The 25,033-nt window shown below is 42.9% G+C and overlaps 1 protein-coding gene across 3 annotated transcripts; it reads right to left on the reverse strand.

Annotated features, from left to right (window-relative positions):
- Positions 1-82: 82 nt before the first annotated feature.
- Positions 83-24,989, reverse strand: LOC122527778 (lachesin-like). Of its 3 annotated transcripts, XM_043652273.1 has the most exons (9): positions 24,853-24,989; positions 10,230-10,323; positions 9,030-9,151; positions 5,703-5,888; positions 4,814-5,006; positions 2,913-3,041; positions 2,707-2,826; positions 2,009-2,179; positions 83-1,355 (listed from the first exon to the last, which is right to left on the reverse strand). In XM_043652273.1, exons 2-9 carry the CDS (start codon positions 10,306-10,308, stop codon positions 973-975), a joined length of 1,383 nt encoding a protein of 460 aa, XP_043508208.1. In that variant the 5' UTR covers positions 10,309-10,323; positions 24,853-24,989; the 3' UTR covers positions 83-972. The 3 variants fall into 3 exon arrangements, with proteins under 3 accessions (XP_043508208.1, XP_043508209.1, XP_043508210.1); XM_043652274.1 differs by lacking the exon at positions 10,230-10,323; XM_043652275.1 differs by lacking the exon at positions 9,030-9,151.
- Positions 24,990-25,033: the final 44 nt, after the last annotated feature.

Genomic DNA, 25,033 nt, shown 5'->3' on the forward strand with positions numbered 1-25,033 from the left:
TATCATGTCTGATAATGAATATCATATTCATAAATGCAGAAAGATTAATAATATTTTACAAAAAGGATAATTAAAGAAACAATTGGTAAAAACAACGTTTATTGTCGTACATACATACACAGATACACAACTCAGACGTTAACATCGATAAACAATACATTCATTTGTTACTAATGTGAACGTTCATGAACCGATGTGCGAAAATGGACCACGTTCCGTTCGTTCGATCACATTCATGCATGAGCAATCGATTTTTCGAAATAAAATTTGCGAAAAGCGAGGAACAACGGTCCCTCCAACATGCGCACGCACAAAATATATATAAACAATTAACATTACTGTCCGCGTTCGAAAATAACTATACGTCACATCTGCCGTTCGCCAGCGTGACTTAGAGATCGAATAATCATCGGTTTGGTGAAGATATATTTTCTACACGTGTATCTGACAACGACAACGGTCCGCGACCATTTGATCAGTGATCGATGATTTTTTTTTCATTACCGATTTATCGTATACAGCTACAGTTATTGTCATAAAAAACCGTTCGTTATTTTTTTTTTTTTTTTCACCACTGAACAACGTACATTAATTTGATATGATCACACTCGCGTGAATAATAACACCTATAGTCCCGAAGATTGTGCGTGCACTTTACTACACGATAGAAGCGTCGCTGTCCATTTCTCTCGGGCTGGAGATAAAAAAAAAGAAGGATATAAAGGAACATTGTCGGTGAATCTAAAATATGACTTTCAAAACGTAAAACGTAACGAACGCTAGTTGGGATAAAATGGATATCTTTTTCAAGGATTTTTTTCTCTCTCTCTCTCTTTCTCTCCTCGTCTCTCCGCCATTTCTTTCGTCCTTTTCTTTTCATTACCCTTCCCTGTTCTCATTTAATCCCTAATGTTGAATCCCCATGAAAGGTGATTTGTACTTTTTCGTACATTTCGAAAAACAGCCGATTGTTTACGAGCTACAGATCACTATCACTAGGAAAGCGAACATTAATCCTACGCAGTTTAATCGCGAGTGTTGTCGCAGCGATGTGACGCTATTCTGAACGCTCAGTTGGGTCGGCGTAAAATGCGCTGGCGCAGGTGCAGGTGCCGGATATGATGAAACTTTCGATTTTTTCACCGTGACATCCGTCAACACGTTCGAACTGTTTCTCCTTAACATCGGCGTTGTATGACCCATATTTCCATTTTTCGACAATGAACCAGCTTCTCGCCCGAATCCATGGTGCTTCCCCTTTCTATCCATTTGCTTCCTCGATCCGTATTTGTCCAAAAACTCCATGTTGTGGCGAATAGGTATTGAAGTGGTTTTCGTCAGATGTAACTCTTTAACTGTTTACACGAAGGAAATGAAGTGTAAAATGAAATAGGAAACATAAAAGTTTAGCGAAAAACCAAGAAATAATGAATCGTTTGCATCGATCTTTTCCAACAGGAAAATAATAATTTAACTTTCAATCACATTTCAATAATATAAATAAGAAGAATATTACAGAGAATATACGGTTATTATCTTTTAAAGATTAAGTTTCTTTCCCTTTACTCTGGTTCCTTTCCCTTTACTCTAGCACACAGAGGCGAACCGATATCGGTTTATATATGAGAAACATATATCAACGAATATAATTGCTTTCCACGTGTCAGAGAAAGCCGCGGTAAAGTTTTCCAAGCGTGAATACAGTACAGATTTTGACTATATGTGTGTGTGTGTGTGTATATTTTTTTTCCTTTTTTATAAATAAATAACATTATACTTTAATACTTTATACTTTAATACTGGAAATATCAATGTTTTATTTTAAATGTAGAAGTAAAAGTTTGAAAGATATATATATATATATATATATTTCTTCTTTTTTATAAATAAATAACATTATACTTTAATACTAGAAGTATGAATGTTTCAAATATAGAAGTGGAAGTTTTGAAAACAATTTGAGAAACATTTCAAATTTATATATAATATAAAAGTCACAAAAGATTACCTTGCAGTCTTATCGTTCTTTCGTCTTTGCCCAGTAAATTTTCCGCGGAACAGGTGTAACTACCGAAATCGTCCATAGTTAGTCTCTTGACGGTCAAGTTCAACTGATACGCATAATCGTTCAACGGAATCTCCGTTAGATCATGTTTCTCATCGGACAATAATTTCACACCTGCAACAACCGTCAACCATAAGATTGGTCTATATTCTCCGGCCGGTTTTTATATTACTGATCTGTAATATATCATCATTCAGACGCGAAATGACAACAGTATATTTCCGTCGTATCAATTTATCTTTGCAAGATTTATTCTACATTATTATTTGATAGAGATAAATTAGCGAATGAAGGTAGAAAGGGGAGAAACGTTAATCTTCTACTTTTGCAGAATTCAAATATAAATGACTTGTTAGTTCCTTATTGTACAGAAATGGATAAAGTTCTTCTTGATGATTAATCGTCTGAAAGGATCCGATATGCGATAAATAGTCAGATTTAATTACGCGAAGATAATCTCAAAATAACTCATTCGAATGGAACCGCTCTCTGTGTGTACAAATATATAGTAACATAAAAATCAATCGATGTAAGATCTCGCGATAGAGTTTGTGTTACAAAATTACGAGCGATCTCACGGTCACACCGAGAACGCTGACATTGAGAAATGATGACGTAAGATTCGACATTATAATGCTCACCATCGTCCCTATACCATGTATTCAGAGCTTTCGGCCAGGACTCGACGTAGCAGTGAAGAACGACGTCACTGTTAGCAGGTGCCACTACTAATTGGCTCGAGACTTTAATCAGCGGTTTAACTGCGTCGGGAGAAAACTATAATTAATCATTGGAAGTTTCTTCGTCGGTGTGCCCGCCAATTTAACGGGCCCGCCACTTCACTTACATCGTACGTTCACGTAATATCGTTTGCTGACCGTTGGCGGCACGCCGTTCGAGGCGATGCAAAGGTAAGAGCCCATCTCCTGCCGCAGAATGCCCGTCAGATGAAGTTGCTCCCCTTCGTACGACTTTACTGCGTGAAGCATTATCAACGGGTCATATGAAATGTCGGGTCAGGCTCTCTAGTTATATGGATAGTTATATCGATATTCCTATTCTACTTTACTGCCGCCGTTTAGACCGGTAATTTTACCCTATGACCGAAGATTGTAAAGTCTCCTCTAGGAATCGTACTGATATTTCTATTCTATATCCTCGGGGGAAGATTCTTAAGTCTGGAAAAGTGTTCAGCAAGGATATTGTATTTTAAATATAACCTCCAGCTTTACGCCGGATACGAATAAAGTGCGCTCTTCTAGAAATTATATACATTGGTTCGAGCTAGGATTTTTAGGTTCTTTTATAATTTAGATTGCGAACGTTCGCGCAAATTCGCGAAATTTTCGTCAATATATGAACAGAGATTTTATTCACTACGTATTTTAAAGAGTACCGTGAATATTTCACGTCATGTATCTATACCTCTGTATGTTGAAAATCCTTTTTAAACACACGACGATACAACATTTGCATACAACGATCCATTTATAATGAATCGAAACATTAATTATTCGCGTTCGCCTATGAATATTTCTATTCCGCTAAATCATCCTCGTTAAAAAGTTAGCTCCTATCTATCGCGATAATTTAATAATCTCGTTTTTCTATGTATGTATATAGAAATATTTCATCTTATAATCATCTCTTTTTCTATATATTTCATCAGTTTACGAAACGTTTAATTCGTATTTCGTTCCAATATCCGGTATATAACATTTTTATTGCGGTTTCCATGGGATATGATGTACGAGGGTCCGAGTCGAGCTCATTAAGGGAGCCGAAACAACGAGAATACTCCCCTATGACGTTTTGGGGAAGATCGTCGAATCGCCGGCGAATGATATAGATTCTGAGTGGTAGACACTTTCGTGGCGCAGTGTACACAGCGAATATTGCAATCGGGTATGCGAATCGATGGGGTCGGCGAAGAGGAAATATATGTAAAGTCAACATCCATCACTCACTGTTAGAAAGGCTAATCGGCTGGTTGATTTTCTACAGAACGCGATGGACCAGACGGGATCGCGCTTTTACGTTGATACGTTCAATGAATATCTCGTTGCGTGGAATGGAACAGCATTGAAATACTTGAGCCACTTATGTATTTATTCATTTATGCATCTCTCTTTTTTATGATCACCGGCAACGGGATTTAATTCATGCAAATCAGATGCTTTTTAAATGGTTAATAATAAGGTTACATATTAATGTTACAAAACGATTATCGGTACAAAAAGTTTGGAATCTCTTTACAGTATTTACAAATAATTATGTAATTCGCTATGGGCTGCTATATGTAAAAATATCCGTAGTTTGCTATATCTTGCCTGTAGCAGTTCCTTGTTCCAGATTACACTGTTGTATTATCCCGTTTTTGTAAATGCTAATGATTTATTGTTTCTTTGTTTCACATCTTGTTGCTTTGACGTACTCGAAATACGACCTAAAGACCTTTCCTTAATTAGAATTGAAGAAATGAAAGTCGTACAAGGATCTTCTTAAAGAACAGTGAGCCATCCGTTCTCCATTTTGTATTTTTCATTAAAAGATCGAAGCTTTCTTCCTTATTAAATAAATAATTCCAAATTTCCAAGCAATAGCATCTATATGTCGTTAAACATAAAAATGATGAATAATGTTGGTTCTACAGCTCGCTCGAGCCACCGATTTAATTAGTCGATCAAATTAGTAATTCAAATCAGCGTAGTGCCAACTGTCGGAAATTATAATGCTGGAAAATGTTACCTCGTTGAACGCCGTGCTCCGTCCTGAGAGTAATATTTCGTCCGTCTTCTCGTCGCCAAGTTATCACGGGTTCCGGTGTTCCCGTCGCCCGACATCGTAATCGCAGATCACTGTTCTCTTTTGGCGTTAGAAGGTCAGCCGAGTCGTCCAAATCCGTGATATCGGGCGGTATCAGTACCTTCATATGACCAGTCTGCACAAAGATCGTTACGAACTATCATATACCACCATTTGTCTGCCGGCGGAGAAGTCTAGTCTGACCTATACCGCCCCACTCTACTGTTCCCAGTTTCCGCCTCGAAACATTTAAATCAAGCTTAACCCGCGGATTCAACAACCTCAACAAACACGGATTGCTTCACCGTTGAGACTTGCCTTTAATCTAGGTTTATCATCGGGAAAAAAAATATATATATACACAATACACATCGATCGCGACCAGTCGCGACGATAACAACCGAAAGCAACGAAACTCTGTATCGTATTATATTTTATCCTCTCCCTCTCTCTCTCTCTCTCTCTCTCTCTTTCGTTTTATTTCGCGCGCTTTCGTTCCGCCCTTTTCGCGGCGAAATTTTGCATTCAATTCCGCCGATTTTATCGACGGTCGTTCTTTTCGATAGTAGTATTTTCGACAGCCGCGGTTGGTTACAATCGACGGTAATGCAGCAAACGTTATCGAATCTATTAATTCGTCTGCCCTCGTTCGTATTCCGTTATACAATAATGTTGGAACAAATTTAAAAAGAGACAAAGAAGCAAGACCAGAGACAATCGACGAAACACTCGTGTAATTTGTACGTGTATATCTGTACGCGGAGACAGGCAAGGTATGGAGCCGGGCGTACATGCTGGTTTAATAATCAGACACGAAGACGTACATACTAACCTGACTTCTCATAGGATCCGTATTAACTTGACACATGTACGTGCCAGAGTCGTTCGGTTGGACGTTGGTCACGTGCAGTTTCCACGTGTTATGTCCATTGTGAGTGACAGACAACCGTGGGTTTGGAGCGACCATGTGCGTATGAATGGCCAGGATAGCTTTCGAATCGGACTTCATCCAGGCGACCTGCATAATACAATCACGGGGCATGAACATTCTCGCAGTTTCAGCAGCCGATTATAAACGGCGACTCACCGCCCGCATTACTTACACCGTTCATACTCCCTTATAATACCATCGTTTTAGAATTAGTTTTGTTATGAATGATGTTTCTTGTTCCGCCTAGTCAGAGTGTATAACGCGTACATGTGTATACATATATATACGTATGTACATTTTCGCTCGTGATACATTCCCCGAGGCTCACGAAGGCGGTGGGTGCAATAAGAATAATGCGTTCCACCCTCCAATGTACCAAGACTGATCGCCAGAGTTGTAGATGCTGCCGGTTTACTGTCTATTGAACGTTGCTGGGTATTACGTTGGTTACTTTCTTGATTAGCCAGTTAAACTTATCCCTTGGTTGGTACGGCCAACTTCTATTCTTCGTTTCAAGATATTCTCTTTATTATTGTGTTCTCGTTTTCCTTTGGCCCTTTCGGCGTACCTTGCACTCGTTTACGAGGTATGAATAATAAATTTCAAAAGAAACGTTCCACCCGTTGGACGAACGCTTCAAAGGCTCGAAGACAGGAAATACGAAATACGAGTAGATGGAACGTGTTTAACGTAGTATCCTATTTTGTGTGGCGTTGTTCGCATTATGGAGTACACGTGACCAAAAAAAAAGAAAAAAGGGGGAAAAAAAAGGAAGAAAGAGTGGAAAACTCGGAAATGAAAATGGAAAAAAATACGCAGAAGAATTTATCTTTCGCAAGCTGTTACGTTAAGATAAAAGAATATTATTTATACATGTGCGAATTATATATTTCAAGCGATGCACGAGAACAAGTTTCTCCCTGCGCGAACATAAAATGTTCTCTCCGATTTCCTGTTGCCTTGCACATTCATGAATTCCAACATAAATGCGCCCGTTAAGACTCGGAACGTAAATATTATACCGCAATAAGAAAGAAACCGGAGAGGGAAGAAAGGAAAAAAAAAAAAAAAGAGTTGTATTACAGGCGTAATTCAACTCTTATTCTCCGTTTGTTGCTTCCTCGGAAACGAACAATGTCAAAATTAAAAGAATATCTTTCGCGATTGTTCAGCGATGAGTAAAAGAGAGAGAGAGAGAGAGAGAGAGAGAGAAAGGAGGAATGTAAAAAAGAAAGAAAGAAATGAAATGGTAAACGTGATGTCAGAGGATCGATTTTTACCCGGCTAAACGAGCATCAATCGTAATCTCCGATCGTTATGTAAGTCTGAAAATTCATTTGTACGTTTAACGCCCCTCCCCGAAACGTAATTATTTACTTGAGGATCCTGGCGCGAGTGGATGAACACTGTTATTGGATTCCAGGATTCAAATTCCAATCGGTGATCGTACTTCCCCGTTTGGTCCCGTTTGTACGAACATACTTCCTGCGTGCTCGATCTGTCGTATTTCAAACGACGGTTCTATTGAACGGGTGAAAGGGCTTTTAAATCGGTGGAACAAAAGCGGCGTTTTGATCCAACGGCAATGGAATTTAAGGTGTGCATAAATAACGTTGATGGACCGTTCGCCGTTCTGGCTGGCAGAATAGTTCTACCTGTTGGCGGGAGAAAAAAAAATAATTTTTTCCCTTTTTTTTCTTTTTTTTTTTACGCAACCGCAAACAATCAGCGATCGAATCAGCCCCGCGCATCTGTTATATCTCACGCGTATAGATTGACATTGAATACGTCGAATGTGAACTCGCATTTGAATAGTCTGCCGGTATGTCGATGCAATGACTGTGTTTAGTGTAATTACTCTCCATGTACCATACATACCGCTTCCTCGCCAAAATTTTCGACCAAACATCTTCACCTCTACGCTTCACGCTCGACAACGACGCGACAACGCGAAACATTACAACGTGGAACCGTATAAAATCGAAGGGTTTGTAATAAAAACGACCCTTTTGAAATTTTGTCATTCTTCAGAAAAAAAAAAAAAAAAACAGGGGGGGAAGAGATATCGTGTGTTTGTTTTTTGCTTCATAGATGTCGGTTCATGAGTCCGCGATATTGAAATAACAACGTTATAAACAGGAGGCACAAAAAAATAGTCTGCTTGATGAAAAACAGTTGGGAAGAAAAAAAAAAGTTGTTTTTGCGAAACCCGTCAATTTTCATTCTGCAATAAATCAGAGCGCAGATCGTTTTCGATGGTATCGGTTTCACCATATCGCGCGTTTGACTACTAGAATTTATCTAAAAAGTTGGAAAAAGTTCAACAAGGTCTGTTTTTGTTGCAGCCTTCCCGATTTTTCTTCCCGTGCTCGATACTCGATATACGGCAAATTGTTGCTGCGCCGCGATATTTTCGCCAAAAATCTCATATTGGAGTTTGTCGTACTTTCGAACTGGACGCAAATGTTGAGAAAGGCAGGGGATAAGGAAAGGATACGATGCCGTGTGTTGGACTGGTAGAAATCAGACCCATTCATGTTGTACGGTATATTAGCGACTCTGATTTATGTCTCTTCTTTCGAGCTTCCTTTCTTTTCCCCGGGCACTTCCCCGCTCGCTGTAACATTCGGATTCCCTATGCTTCCACCTTTTCTACTTCTTTTTCTTCTACTTTTTCTTCTTCTGCTTCTTCTTCTTCTTCTTCTTCTTCGTCTACTTCTTATTTTTCTTTTCCGCTACTCTCCTTCGCGTCCTTTTCCATCCCTCGAATCCAGCTGGGCGGAATCCTCTGAACACGCGCCAAGAGCGTTTCATCTCGCGATAGAAGCGATTGTCGATTCGAGCGCGCAATCAAACTTGGACTTCTTCTCGAAAGTGAATTACTCGGCGGGGCTCTGTCCCGCAAGGGGCTCTGGACAGCAAAAGTCTGGGTGTGGACCCGACGAAAGTGCAAACTTACGTGCTTTGTCATAATCGACACCGTACTTGTGTATTCCAATCGTGTTTCATCACTCACGTATACTTCATTCACGTACACGCGTAAAATAGACATACACATACGCGGCGTACGCTTTCGTCGATATTACATTTCTTGATTATGCAACTCGCGATCGCTATTTCTCGAATCACTATTTACGGAAATACGGATTTCAGGCCATTACTTACGATTTCGAAGCGTTTGCCCCTAATCGACTTACTAATTACGCCACGGCACGTGAATGCAATTACCTTGTAAGATTGAAGATGATTAACGACGCAGGTGAAGGAGACGTCACGACCTTGACTGACCGTATGGTTCTCCAGAAGCGCTAGAAATTCTGGCTGGACCTCGGACTTTGGCATCGCTTGACCTAGGCCAGGGGGGAATTATACCGGATATAATTAACGATCGTGGGATTAATGATCCGGCAAATGTTGCGTCTAATTAATTTCAAGATTCACGCCCTTCACGGCGTGGATCAACAACGTGCTCCGTGCAACAAAGTGCATCGCGCACCATAAGCTCCGATGGCACTTGTCAATTCTACAGATTCGCCATCCTCCATATATTTTACCGGGCTCGATATTGATTTCTTTAATCTTTCTACATCTCTCTTAACGCGACCAGCTTAATCTAGCTCGTCGTGCATATCGGCTCTGTAGATTAATAGCGAGTGCACGGGCCAATAATTCTTTTTCCACTAGGCCATTCAGATTTAGTTTGTCTTCTTCGTTCAACGAGCATTTTGTCAGCGGAATGTACGCGTGTGTCGCGCGTCACGTGGACGTCAACGAGAGATTGAAAAAAGCAAAAAAAAAAAAAAAACACAAAAAGAGAGAAAAATTAAAAAAAAAGTCACAGTGTCGCATAACGTGACGTGTTTAGTTCAACTGTATCAGAGCGTGTCCCAACGTTTAACATCTTATTAAATAATAAACGTCCCCTTGCGGTGGATCGCGCGAGGAAGAAATGAAATTTGTCTCTGTCACGCGTTACCGAACGATGAAAACTTAAAAATTAGACATTAGACGAACAATTTCGGAAATACCGGGGAATGTTTAGCCGCGGCTTCGCCTGCTCTTGTAATTTCTATCCTACGTTCACCTTGCGAACAGGGAATGCTTTTACGGAAGCTCTGGAGACTTCCGATAGTGCTTTTAGGGGCATTTTATTTGATTCCTACCGAAAAGTGGAGCAAAGAAACGCGGCAGGAAGGAAAAGTGGGTACGGCACGATGCTATTACGGATACAAGAGATTCGTTCGTATCATTTTGTACGGATTAAAAAACTTGTAACTTTTGCGCCCCGTATTCCGTAAGACCAATTCAAACTTGCTCTTCTACGCCTCTTTTCGCCGCTGCGATTGGGAGAAGAGCCCTGCTACTCCGGGTTCTAAAGACGGGGAGGGGGTGGGGGGAGAGAGAGAGAATATCTTGTTTGATTCTTACCGAAACTCGAATACAGAAAGGCAGCGAGGAAGAAGCAAAGAACAATGTCCCGCGATGCCATACCATAGAGTAAGGCCATACGCCATACGTAACGCTGCAACAAAAATTATTTGTTCTCTCTTCAGGTGGAAAAGAATCATTCAAAATTAATATACTTATCTCGCAAAAGTTCCAATTAACTCGATTAATTAAGGAAGACGAATAAATTCGGTTAATATAATTTACATCGGCAACGACTAAAATTAACCTAACTGGACGTTAACTTACCTTCATCAGCATTTAATCCCATATAGTTACAGAAGTTTTTGGTCAAGAAATGAAACAGTGAGAACAGCTTTTGACCCTCAATTACGCGTCATTCGCTCGCACATGGCTACGACAAGATTTGAATTTGATTTAAGTTGAGCTAATTTAATTTCAATTCGTGTATGCATCGTTAACAATGGTTCGACTCGAGTGTACCAGCGAATCCGTTTAATAAACGCGATAGTCTGTTGCGAGTATCTATCAAATTCTCTGGCTTGGCCATAGTCTGACGCCGATTACCATAACTTCTCCGGCCTCCTGGTGGAGAAATGCAGTGGCAACCGTACACTGCAGCAATATACGCCAATCGGTCGGAAAAGAGCCGGGGAGGAGAAGACGCGTAAACGCTTGGGCCGGGAAGGCGAGGTGAAGAATTTCGCATAGCCGTTCACGGGGGCGCGGGTTCGACAGGGTGGCGGCGCGGGGTCAAGTTGAGTCGCGTGAATATTAACTCGACAGTTGGTCGCCACATAAACGCCAACCGTTGATATATCCCATCCTCACCCTCCTGCAGCCAGCATCGCAATAATACTCGAATAGTGGGTGCCTGCTGCCTCTGCTCTTCCCTTTTCAGCCGCTACCCTTCGCCGAGTATCCTCTGCGACCCCACTGCGAAGCGAGGCGAGGCGAGGCGAGGCGAGGCGAGGCGAGACCCGCGCGAAATACGCACACTCGCGCGACCAACCAGAGCGCGCGCGAGGTCGACGTTTGCACGTACAGGCCGGTCAAATGAAAATTTCGCTCGTGCCGAAGCCTGCCCTTTATGACTTCGGGCCACGTTCTCTTTGCGTCGTTGAAAATTACGCCGCGGCTGCGGTATTTAACTTAAATAACCCTTTTCCTACCCCTGACCGACGGTTTCGAGGGACAACGACACGAATGAGTTTAGGGGGGAAGGAGAAAAACCGCGGGAACGCCCGACGTTACATACGTTTAATACTTTTTAGAGCTTCGACGACCATGGTCAGGATCTTTACAGGCTATGTAAGTGAATGAGAGTTGAAACGTTCGTATAGACGCGGAACGAACGTATAATTGATCGTTTGTAGATGGAGTTTCATTGACACAATTTCTGGTCCCTTGTATAGTGATATACTATACGCGGTGCTTTCGCGCGTTTCGTGTCTCGTTATTCATCATAGATCGCGTCATTCAACCAGTGATAGTGCCCGCTGATGATATTTTGTTATTAACTTCAGCGCTCGGTGTCATCCCGGGGCATTCAGAGTGAATAGCAGTGGATAGCAAGGATATCGATCACCGAAAAATTCGACGCGCCGAGCAAAACGATGCTAATATCGTCTGAAATATTAAAAAGAATTTCTTTCGTGCGCGTATGATGATAGGACAGAGAGAGGAGGAGGGGGGAGGGGGAGGTCGAATATATCAGCGGCGTACGTGTACATTTGACGGGGAGAGACCGCGGAGAGAGAGAAGCAAATGAAAGTGCGCGAGCCCGGTACGAAGTTAAACCTTTAAAAATTCGCCCGCGCTTTTCCCCGTACGCGTAACCCGTACGGACGAAAATTACGGCAGCGCCGACGCTGTGAACCACGACGGCCGACATGCATACATATTCCCGTTAAACAGTCCTGCGAAAGTGCATCGCGTTTCACTGGACTGCTGCTTTTTAGGCGGATATGCGAGGCAGTCGAGTGGCGGCCATCAACCAGCGGCCGCTTTTTGTTACCTCTTTTTCGTTGTTTTTACAATATTTACATGAGGAGGAGACAACGTCGTGACCGAGACAAGGGAAAAAAAGCTTTTAGCGATTACATTCTCGCGTGGTGATTCTCAGACGGCGGATCGTTGGCGAGGAAGGATGGTTACGCGAGGTACCTAAGCGCAATTAACAATCGTTTCGCGGCCCCCCCGAATGGGAAGAAGAAAGGGAAGGGGCGAAGAGAATTTTCAGTTGCAACGTAAAACTGAGCAATTAATCGAGGTGGAAATTGCAGCTGCTGGCCGGCTGGCAAATAGAAACGTAATCGTAACGGCAGCCTGGCTAAACTTCAAACTCCCTATGCTCGTGTAAATATTATTCACGAGCGCGATAATCGCTTCTTTCTCCCTGCCTTTTTTTTTCTTTTTTCTTTTTTTTTTTTTTTGTTCTTTAAATTAGTTTTCACGAATCTTTCTATTCGTTGCTTTCGTTCCGAGTCGGGATACACGCGTGTAACATCGGGAATTTTATTGCAATCGTAGGCTCGATAATTGTGCCGATTGTTTAACAGAGGATTCCCGAGCGTCTCGGGATCTGTGTCGCAATCAAGAACATAGAATTCAGATGTTTTCAACACACGGCTATTTACCTGAATATAATTAAACGCGAAACAGTGTCACGCGATCTTTTGAATATCCATCATTAGCTGTACCATACCATAGCAAATTAAACATCGAAACACCAATTTCCGCGCGGAGCATACATTTGCACATCTATCCAAAGTGTATGCACAGAGTATTATAAATGCGCGCACGAGAATTGCATGCTATATTACGGCAGAGAATAACAGGCAACGAGTGTCTCTCTGAGGGGTCCAATGAGCCGTTCTGTTGGTCACTTGTGACTCGAAGGAAACTGGACGTGGTTTGGTTAACCAAAAGCGTCTTTGATTCTCCATATAAAGTTCCTCTCTCTCTCTCTCTCTCTCTCTCTCTCTGTATGTCTCTCGTCTCGCTCTTCTGAATATCACAGTGAATCTCTCCATGCATAATTACCAACGGTATATCGATATTCTAATGTAGTCTCCGAACAAAGATACAAACGCAAAACAATTTGACATGTCAAGTGTACGCAGACAAAGACGTGTACGTTCTTCCTTTTACTCGAAATATCTTCAGAACGAACAGTAACATTCGTTTCAAAGTTCATTCTAGTACATCTCCCGGTACGATAATTAGGACAGAGGAAAATCCCTAGAGAAGTTTTCTGACCATTTCCATTAATTTCGACTGGCATTTAAGCCGGACAACGTCTCCGGGATACGCGAAAAAATATCTCACACACGGCGAGGAACGAATACGAGGGTTCCCCTAAACGTAAAATTCGTCCAGAAAGCTTCGAAGTCTGTTTGGAAGGTCTTAAACGTTAGAGCTTAACCGACACTCACGGCGGTACAAGAAGAACGCCTCGGTGAGAGAGTACCGAGATGTGTAGGCGAAAAGAAAGTAAGGAGGAGAGAGAGAAAGAAACGTAACTTCGGTTCTTCCACACACAGCAGCGACCGCGACTCGTCTTTTCTTTTGTTTCACCCCCTCTCCCCCTTCGCCTCTCTGTCTAATACCCTTTCCTCTTTCTCTTTCGCTTGGCTTTTCGCCGTTCTCCTCTTTCCCCGTTCCTTTTCCCTTTTTTCTCTTTTTCTTCTTTTTTTTTCTTTCCCTTTCTTTCCCTCGCTATACTGACTTCTGAAGCGCGAAAGGAAATAAGAGTCGTTCCATGGCATCGTCTATCCGTTCATTTTACCAGGTTTGCTGTCGGAGCTATTACTTACGAGTTTCCACTTTCTTCCAGAGGCTCGGGCTTCTGTCTTCACGTTCTACTCCACGTCTCTCCCTGCTCCTCTCTCTCTCTCCCCCTGTCCCTCTTCCTCCTCCTCACTCCCGTTATCTCCTCTTTCTCTTATCCTCCGGCTTTTTCTCTAGTTCTCTCAGGTATCGTTCTACCGTACACACTTAAAAACCGTACACACTTCTCGAGCACTCTCATCGAATTCCCTCGAATTCCGTCGAAGCTCCTTAGGTTCGTCGAGCGCCGGGTTCCTTTGCATTCAGCTAATCTTCTCACCGGATTTGCCCGTCGTCGAGTTTCTTGTTTTTGCCGGCAAGAACAAGCAACCCCCGTCCTAACTAAGTGCCACGAATCTTTCCTCCGCGGTGGAGAACCGGGGAGGTAAGAAGAAAAACAAAACAGTGTCTCTCTCTCCTTTTACGGGAGCTCGCGGGGGATCGATTTTTGCGGTCGCCTTTTACTTGGGAGAACAAGTGCCTTAGCCGAATTAGCAAAGGTCGAAAAGCCGAGCAGAAGAGGCCGCGGCGAGAGAGAAGGGGGGAGAGGAAGCTGCGTCGCCAGGAGTATCTGCAAAACCCCGTGACAAAGTGTTGCAAACTCGTAATTCGATTCAACTGATGGCGATTCGAGCAACTCTCGATGGATAATTCCTGCACACTTTTGCACACTGGGCAGAAGCAGCAGCAACAGCAGCATGCCTCCATTAGGCCAGTTTACACGGTACACTTGCTGTAGCTTCACCGCTAAATACCACACTCAGACTATCCTGTGAATCAAGCATTTGGTTAATGCGACTTAAGTAGGCATTTCGATCGATTTTAACCTGCAACGTTTAATCGATACGGAAGCTGTTGTTCGAAGCCAAGCAAGCACGTGTACAGTCAAGTGTTCCGATGATTATGAAATTTGCATAGAGCCAGGGAGAGAGCCCGGTTGTTGTACGCCCGATACAACAACTCGATCTTCCTGATAAAGATGAAAATCGATTGCTCCTCCCTTCGTCTCCCTTCCAAACCCCTCCCCCTCCCCCTTCCCCCTTTCTTATCATAACGAAGTGTACAAAAGATCTTAACGATTCGCCTTCTTCTTTCGGACGACCTATAATTCTTAATTGAGGGAAATTTTTATTCCTTAAAAAGCCCTGGTGCCCGTAATACGAGCAACAAAAGTTCGCTAGCTAGCATATTCATTCGCCCCTCTATCCCAGTGATCTGGGAAAGTGCAACTGTGTAGTTCCCCTCTCCCCCTCCATTCCTCGAACCCTGTGTTCCTTCTACCATCTTCTAGGCTCGTCTTCTCGCTTCTTTCTCGTTCCTTTTATCCCGCCATTTTCCGCGCGCTCTTCCCAGGCTTTCTCTCTCTCTCTCTTTCTCTGTGCGTTTCTCTTTTTGGCGCTCAGTGCTCGTTAACGTAGCGAAAAGGTAGAGGGAAATGGCGATTGACTATCGATGAGAGTCGGACCGTTACTGCGGAAGGAGGAGAAGCAAACAACTTTTCGGAGTTTCGACCGAGCCCCGATACGTATATGTACGTTGGTTTAGCGTTACTTGCGAACGTTATTGCTCGCGGTAAAGGGTATACGTAGGGATCCTGCTATTTAATCTTCCGCGGCGCGGCGGTCGGAAACAGCGGCTTTTGTCTTCGCGTATCTCCTCTCCCCTGGTAATCATCCGTCGAATTCGACTGGCTGGAAACTGGATCAGTAACCAGATCGATATCGCCGCAAAATATAGAATTCCAATTTCCCATTGAAACTTCTATAAATCGTTTTACCGAGCTTTTTAAACAACCGATCGAGTTTGTTCGAAACGATGCCGGATACTTGGGTCATACTTTTATTTTTTTTCTTTTCTCCGGGGCTTTATTGTCGATTAGCGCGAATTCATCCGCGATAAAAGTTCGTTGTCACTTGAGAGAAACGTTTGAAGTCCTCTTCCCCGGCGGGCCAAGGCGGGCAAGGATAACCGTGGAAGAGTTTTCTATAAGCCGTTAAGCGCGGCATGGTCAATGAGAAGAAGGAAAGTTCGATTCGATGACATAGGAGAGATTTCGTTCGAAGGAAAGCAGCGTCGCACGTACGGGAATGAGATAGAATTCGGAGCGAATTCTCCTCTCGAATTCGATATACCCTTTAATCTGTGCCAGCACGAATCACCGCTACGTAACACGCGCTACGGTCCAGAAATAACATTCTTTTTTACCTGACACGGAGGAGGGTAACACCGGGAGAGGCACCCTTCGTCAGCCAACTTCGATACCTCGAACTCTCGTTGGATTTCTGGGCAAACGTAATCGTGTCCCCGATAGAGGCCGAGAGAGAGAGAGAGAGAGAGAGAGAGAGAGCCATACAACTTCCTTTGTTAACGAAACAGGGTGCGATGATGTGAATCGTTAAAATTTCGCACACGCGTAACGTCGTCGTGCATCGTCGTGTACACGCGAGAAGTAATAATTAGCACTACCAGGTAGCGTGAAAAAAAAAAAAAAAAAAAAAAGGGAACGCACAGAGCCAGACCTTCCTAACTTTCGCACAGAGAAAATTCTCGCTTTATTAAATTTGCCTGGGAACCCGTTGATCCGAACGGATACTCAAAAGCAATTTTATCTTCATCCTCGTTACCATACGCGTACGCGGCCACCGCCGCCACCGCCATCGCCGCCGCTGCACCGGCTAATAGCCAGGCTGGTAATATTTCATTTTTGATGAGATACCGCGGAATTGTGACTAGGCGAACAGCGGCATTCGTTTTCCAGAAAACCATTCAATTGCCAACCTTCTCGTTCTCCTTTCCGCGGTGGCATCTTTCCTTAATCATTTTCTTCTCCCCCTTTCACGCTGATATCGCGCGAGAAAGAATGAAATGAAAAATGATTTCGCCGCGTGTGAAAATCGGATTTTCGAATAGGTCTTACGTAGTAATACCCCCCGTGTACATATATATCGGAGGTTATCGATCGAACGACTTCGAACCTGAGTCTCCCATGGTATCCAACGTACCGCCGCGTGGATCGTTCGACGAAACGCGGCAGAAGCACACGTAACGTACCACGAAATGGCAAATTGACTATCGATGAGCAGAGACTGCCACCGGAGTAATAGCCGCAGTTAGGTTTGCACGGGAACTCCGGCTCCTTCGCGTGCTGTTTTCCGTGCTGCTACTGCTGCTGCTGCTGCCGCCGCCGCCGCCGCTGCTACCACTGGTTTACCATCTCCCATCCTATTCTCTGTCTCTCTCTCTCCTCGTCTCCTCCGACGAGAACGACGGAACTTAAGGATTGTGGTTTAAACTGTCTGTAAAGTTGGCTGCACCTTGACTTCGGCTCCGGTACGGCTTTCTAGAACACCGACAGGCCATAGTTCGAGATCCCGTGTGTGTATCCGCGAGGCTCGCTCTATCTTTCTCTCGTGAACGATTCCACCCGGCTGCATTTACCATGCCACTGTCACGGATATCGGCGCGAACGTTGCGCGGAAAATATTACTACGGCAACTCCTGGACGGGGCTGGACGGGGGACGAAAATTCACTTATGCACTTCCGTCACACCGTAAATTGAATCGGGGGAAATGAGGCACGCGATCACGGGCAACGATGCGGAAGTGTCTCGTTGATGCACGAGGCGCGAGCCCGCCGATCAAGGTCGATATAAAAGTAAGTCAAATAAGATTGATGGAATTACGAAGGAGGGTGGAGGGATTTAAAGTAGCGTATGCCGCCCGCTCTGTCTGGTGGCTGCTATGCGACCCCGCTGCCCGTTTCTCTCCTTCCCGGTGGTTTGCCCGTGGAATTTCGGCCAGGAATTCCCCGAGTATCGTGACATTGGCTCCATAGCTCGGATGCGTCGGCTAATATGGAAAATATTGCATGACTGGAGTTTAAAAATTGATGCTTTAATCTCGCCAGAGAAAGAGAGAAAGAGAGAAAGAGTAAGCTAGAGCAGAGAGAGTTGCACTCGCTCGTGTATTTCTAATGAGAGAATCGTAATGTCGCCGAGAACGACTCGTTTCTCGGTCGACGAACCCGTACGTTTTATTTTCCACCGAGATATTCAAACTGTTTGCTATTGCGCGGAGCAGGAACTGCACCCAGTCCAGACTGGCGGTAACTTTGGTTCTTGTCGCGCAACGTTTTGTTCCGGATTATGTTTTACTTGGGAAAGTCGAGGCCTCGCTTCGTATTTTGTCACGGCGCCGAATGTTAGGTCTGACGCGTTCATTAATCACTCGAGATGAAAATGTCAATACGCAGGGACGCGTTCCGTGTCAGTCGGGTGCGTTCTCCTCGCTTTCCACGCTGACTGACACATTTCCACGTATAACGGTCTTTGACTGATCCACACACACACACACACACACCCTGCCCCCACCTCCCCCCTCGGATGTTTATCGAGGAACAGTTGCCAAACTGGCGCGCGGAGAAACGTCGAACAATGAGCGCGACGTATAAGCACGCGAATCGAAACGGTCAAGATCTACCGGAACCATCTATCTAGCGGAGCTTCTAATCTCACTCGCGCTGTGTCTCTCATAGATTCAATTATGACACTGGTTGGGTTACCGTGCATGCATGCATAGCGCTGCAAATTCTCCGAGAGTTCGAAGATCCTTCGAACTCTCCGCGGAGCCAAGTTACCACCACCGTGGGGAGAAGCTTGCGGTCATTGTATTAAAGGATCGCTTACCGAAGAAAATGTTTACCCGTGTCACAAAATGTACTCTGTATGCAGGTTTGGGAAAATTATATCACGATGTAATCCGTATCATATTTCCCATAGAAAAATGGGTTCAAAGTATACGGCCGATCGGATATCGGTAAACATCCGAGTGTAAATAATTGAAAGTACATCCAATACTATTTGCAGTTGTAGTTAAATTAATTATTCAACGTTAGATATTACTCATTCAAACTGATTTAATCAATTTGTGTAACGTATTAAACGCATGGAAATAATATGCGTGCATATATTTGTTAACCAATAATTTAACCAGCGCTTGCATTATGTCGTATATTATGCAAAAGCGTTCGAGTTCGAGACGCAGAAATAGCTTGACGAAAATTGTGTGTACCGGTAATAGAATTCTTGCGGTTAACACTGACTGTGTCGCATCGTCGGATATTTGTTACTGTAAAATACGTGTATGCCGTACCGAACGATGGAATAATGTCTAAATTCGTTTATAACGAATAATTTAGCAACGTTATATTAGTACCCCGATTTAAATTAACAGATCATTGAATTATTGAATGGATTATTGAAACATGTCAAATTTAATCAGTAAAATCATTGACACACGCGGTAGGATTCCAATTGAATTCCAAACTAATCTCGATTCAAAATGTAAAGAAAGAAAAAGAAAAGAAAAAAAAAAAGTAAAAAAACAAAAGATAAAGTACCACGAGGTGTATTTCTTGTTATTTACGACTGTCCTTAATTTTCCACACGTTAATTCGCTAGAGATTCGCAGCGATCAGAGATAAAAGTCGAAGAATCGGGGTCACCCTCGTGAAGGGTGGCGAAACAGGGTTTAGAGTAAATTAGCAGGGGAAAAAAGGTACATACGTAAAGAGGGTTAGAAGCGACAAACCTGGCACACGGTGCATCGTGGCACTTTGCAAGACCACGAAATCCTTGTTTCCCCGCTTGCCGTAGAGTGGAACCTTGGGATTTATCTAACATTCGGGCATATCAAGTATGCTTCTGCCTGTGCACGCTCTACCGGTCCCCTGTGGTAATGAGACTCGATGGATTCGCAACAGATCGCGGTCAAAGAGAAATCTACAGTGGGAGGAACGATGATTTTCGGGCATTTTCGTCGCAACTTTGACAGCTTGGGAAACGTGCCGGTACGGTGCCAAAGTACGCGTAAAGTCGCGATCGATCGGTCGAATTTTCATACGCACAATACGGTTAATTGATTTTAGTGAACATCAACCGACGGTAACACGGAATTAGGCCATTATGGATTCTAACACAATAATATGTCAAGTGCCGGGCAAATTATTGGCAAAGCGTCTCCACACGAGCGTAATGCAGTGTTGAAACGGCCAGGCGAGTCATACTGGGCAGAATCTGCCGATAATTGCCAGGTAACGAAAGCGAACGAGAGTAAGAGATGCTTTGACAGAGATTTTCCAATGGAAAGACGAACTGGCGAATTCCCAGAAATCTCTATTTTCGAAAGAAAGGAGCGGGGGGAGGGAGAGGAAGCATGATCGCGTTTTAACGTGACACAGACGTTACGCACGAATTGCTCTCAATCATAAACGCCTGCGTTCTAAACGATAGCTTAGCGCTCGGATTTTGAAAGGATCAGACAGCCGAGCAGATCCGAGCAGCCAAGTGGTAAAGGATGGGTGGTAACGGTGGAAAACGCGAAAGAGGAGAACGAAAGAGTAAGAGACGCGAGTTATGCGCTACAAGCGGAACCAACACAGGAAGCTCATTAAGTTGCACCCCGCGGCTGAGCCGTGCACAGAGAGATACACCAGGTGCCCCTTTTACCCCCTTCAGTACGCTCGGCGAATCCCCACCTGTTTCGCTTGGCCTGTTGTTTGCCTCGATGCGCGACGCACGCCTTCTACGCATTCAGTGTCACCTTCGTTAGGCGACATTGAGAAAAAATTATGATAATGACGATCGCGCCCGAGGGAATTCCCGCACTGCGCTTTCTCCGAGATTCGAGTGCTTTTCTCTTCTCTCTCTGTTCTTCCTTGAATACCGTGAAGAGAGAGAGAAAGAGAGAGAGACAGAGAGAGAGAAAGGGTCTCTTTGCTCGCTTAGCGACGAAGCCACGCCGAACCCATTCAACCGTTCTCTCTCCGCGGCTAAATAAAAAATTTCGAACAACCACGAATACAATATAAATCAGTATAGCTGGCCACAGGCTTCTATCACCGGATAAATAGAAAATAGAAACGCACGGAGATTTCTTTTTTCTCTCTCTCCCCCCCCCCCTCCCGCTCTCCCACGCTTCTCCTTTTTCCTTTTCTCTCTTAGCGTCCCAATTTTCTGTACTTTCATTCTCCTCGTTTCTCCTCCTTTTTCTCCTTCTCGCGCGAGGACATGTTCGATCTGAGAAAAATTTTATTTCCCGTTGGTTAGAACCTAATTATACCTGCTTGTCGTTCTCACTCAATCAGACGCGATACGACTCTGTAATACGAAATTTCGCTATTTTCTCCCCCTTTCGTGGGGCGAAATTGAATTCGACTAGTTGCTCTCGCGTCTCAACTTCCGACCAACTATCGTCACTTTAGCCATGGAACCAGCTGCCTCGCTGAACCTCGCATCCGTTGACTTCTCTCTCTCTCTCTCTCTCTTTCTCTCCTTTTTTTTCTTCCTTCTTTTTTTTTTTTTTTATCTTCCAACTTCACTCGACGAGTAACGCTCGCAACTACGCGCGAGTATACAAATCCTAGAAGATAAATCTTTACAAGTCGAGTCAGGGTGAGAAACGAAAGAAGAGGTGCGACTGTAATAATTACCGACATCCGCCGATATATTGAATAGCAGCTGATGGTGAAAGGTAATAGGGGCACACACCAATAACATCTAACGGAGAACAGTATCATCAGTCAATCTGCTGGCACGGCATGTTTATTACGGGCACGAGTTACTGTCGGTGGAACAAATGCTTCTACCGAACGGAAAGCCACTCTAGCCAAACCTGTCCATTATTCCTGTCGTTCACTTTCGTCACTTCCCCTATATAACATCCCTCGTCACGATGCAACGTGTGCCACGATGAAAGGGTGCGAGAAACAAGCGCGCCGCTGTTGAAATTAGAAGTGGACTGCAATAAGGCGGTTCGATTTTCACGGTGCGCCAGGGAAAACGTCGTTGATTAATCGTGGATCATCTCTTTTTTTTTTTTTTTTTGCTCTTCTTCCTCTTTTTTTTTGTTTTCTTTTTTAATTCTTTTCTTTTCCCCTTCAATCCTCTCCTTCTCTTTTTTCCTTTTTTTTTTTCGTCGCTTGCCAATTTTCACTTGTCAAATATTTTTCATCGAACAAGCGATTCCAAATCTTTGAAAAATTTTGTGTTTGCGCCAATGAACGTGATCGAATCGGAACAAACATCGTAGTGAAGCTCGATGAAATTAAAGCACCTTTTAATTGGAGAATAACCGTGGATGCAGAATAGCCAATTTCGAAACGCCGAACGGGAGAAAAAAAGCGATTTATCTTTTTTACAACAACTTTCAAAGCTTTTTACGTCATGCGTTTTACGTTCTTTCTGTTTTCCGCTGTTATTTGATTTTTTTCTCTCTCTTTTTTCTTTTTTCTTTTTTTTTTTCTCTCTCTAATGGTCAGAAATTTCCTGCCCGTTTAATATCTGTTCACCCCCGTGCAAATTCAATATCCCCGGCAGTCACATTCTTATTCAATCCTCCGGACTACGTCTAGTTTCTAATATATCTCTTCTGGATATTTTCTTTTGTTCGAAAACACAACGAACGCGTATATATAGCATAATGTTGATAAAATGAACTTAATTTACAGAGCGTGTAAGAACACTGGTTTAGATACAAAAGCTATTACCAGCTAGGAGGTAGGTTAAGGAAAAAATGTGCATAAACGCGGATCAGGACTACGTTAATGGTAATTGTTGTAAGCTGAAGTTTGCATTAAAACGTCAACTTTGTGTTCCGCGTTGCGTTTCATCCACTTTCATTCTTCAAGGTACTAAAAATTAAAAAGAAAAATCCATATGATTCGTTTATAGTACCCACAATGGAAATCTGTTTACGAATTATCCGTACGTACCAATAACGTAAAAGAAAGGGATTGCATTCACGGCATTGCGCATCTGGACTGAGAAATATCTAGGAATCTTCTATTTTGATTGCACGGATAGGAATAAGATATCTGTTTCGCATATAGTACATACGTACGAAGGAAATGAGATTTGCTATGCATAGAAAAATAAACTGAACCTTGTTTCCATTTCCTGTTACAACTATATAAAATCCAATAGGCGTTCAACAGGGTATATAACGGTGTTCGAGGTGGTAGGGATTTATCCGTTTCCATGGAGGTATCCAATTTTTCTCATCTCTCTATCGAGGGTTTTGTAATTAAGTGGAAAAATTTCGAGAAGAAAAAAAAAAGGAAAAAAAAAAGGCGGATGAGTCGGAGATGAAACGGGACAGGACGCGATTGTCAGCCCCCCCGTCAATGTCAATTCCTAAATTTCACTGGTTCTCGAATTTCCTGTACTAATTATTTCGAAAGTCGTTTCACTGCAACGCTGCTTGATGGAGAGCAGGGAGGGGGGGGGGGGGAACCGGATAACGGAAACATCGTAGCAGTTTTATTTAATTCAATCTTGAAAACTTTTAACTAAGGAAGACTTCGTAGACATCACTTACTGCCTTTCTTTTTCTCTCCGCTGTCTCTCTACCCGCGCGCCGCCATCCCTTCTATTTCCCTATTCTCATTCCATCCCCCTACCACTCCTCGACCTCGCACTTCCACTATCATCGCGACATTGCCCAAATTTTGAACATTAGTTTGCGAACCATTTAGCACAACTACTCGGCGCTTGCGAGCGTAGTTCGAATCACGGCACATGCATCGGCGTGCAGCTTAAACCGCAATGCTTAGTACCGTAGTGCTCGCCGGGTATAGTCATTGTACATTATGCTTGGCGACTCTTCATCCCTGTGGCAAAGCGTGTAATAGCATTCACACGGGACATGTGCAAAAGAGAGTTGGAAAAAAAAAAAGATCTCACTTCACCTTCAGCGAGGAGAGAATGAAACGCGAAAACTATGATGCAGAAGAGAGTCGTTCGTTTTCACGACGATTGGCCGACACGATGATAATTCGAGATAATTAGAAGATTGGCTACGTATGATCGTAAATAAATTTTTCAAGCCAATTCTAGAACTTCACTCGACGATAATAAATACGCGTTCTATATTTAACAAAATATATCTTTACACCTGAGACATTTGTGATTATTCAACGACGCAAATACTTGGAAATTAAAGATCTGTCTTTTTATCATTTCAACGTTCTTTAATTAATGGTATTCTGCATGATGGTACGCGTATGTCATGAGTTTTGAAATTTTCCAGAAAGGTATAAAAGTGAGTTGGCTTCGAATAAACCACGCAGCTCTTTTGATACAAGAAAAGAGCGCAATTTCACGTTACGCTTAAAAGCAACGCTTACGTTAGTTAATTGCCGTAAATGTAAGAGTTAGTGCGTCTTTTCTAGAAATATTAATTACCCCCTTACTACCCGTGGCATATTAATTTCAACTGACGAAAGTAAAATGTTCACGGCGTCTGCTTTAAATCGAATATACCATCGTAGTGTTTTAGAAAATTATCGGGAAATTAATAGGAAAATGTAAATTATTGTAAGGAATCAAGATTTAATTCCTCTTCCGTTTTAAGTTTTAAAGTTCACGCTGCTATTTAACGGCGCATACTGATTTAAATTCGATATAAATTATCGAGCTATATTTAAACTTTAAATTACGCTTCTTCTCATACGCATCGGATTTATTAGAATGATAATTCTATTGTAAAAATGAAATTTAAAAAGCGTTTTTTAATATTGACCGTTGTATAATGAAGTAATAATGATTTCCTAATAATGATTTCCTAATGTAATAATGTAAGTAATAATGATTTCCTAAAAATAAACGTTATCTTCTACGACAATTCGTAATTTTGTATTTTGAATAAAAAATTCTATACTACCCGCTAAATGTAACCATGAAACTTCTTTCTCTTAAAATTAGAAGAAAACAAAGTACGATTTAAAACTAAAGAAAAGGAAAATGATTTTACTCACCGCGCGTAAACGCGTGACGAAATTTAATATTGGACCTTGTCAGCCAATGACACAATGATCTGAGGGCATAACTGTTGCTCTTCTCGAAATGATGCACGAATGTCAAGATGTGGCGCGTACCGTACTAACGGACAGACGGTGCACGACTGTGCGCCGAACACCCTCGCAATCTCCCTTTTAT

Source organism: Frieseomelitta varia, unplaced genomic scaffold (assembly GCF_011392965.1).
Source record: "Frieseomelitta varia isolate USP_RPSP 00005682 unplaced genomic scaffold, Fvar_1.2 scaffold_231, whole genome shotgun sequence".
In the NCBI taxonomy this organism is placed as follows: Eukaryota; Metazoa; Arthropoda; class Insecta; order Hymenoptera; family Apidae; genus Frieseomelitta; species Frieseomelitta varia.

What these genes read in the sequence shown, in the direction of transcription:
- LOC122527778 (XM_043652273.1), bottom strand. Translation starts at nt 10,308, where the DNA reads ATGGCCTTACTCTATGGTATGGCATCGCGGGACATTGTTCTTTGCTTC. An exon ending in CGGATCCTATGAGAAGTCAG is followed by an intron (nt 5,007 to 5,702) that starts GTTAGTATGTAC and finishes ATCTTTGTGCAG; the next exon opens with ACTGGTCATATGAAGGTACT. An exon ending in AAGAACGATAAGACTGCAAG is followed by an intron (nt 1,356 to 2,008) that starts GTAATCTTTTGT and finishes TCGTGTAAACAG; the next exon opens with TTAAAGAGTTACATCTGACG.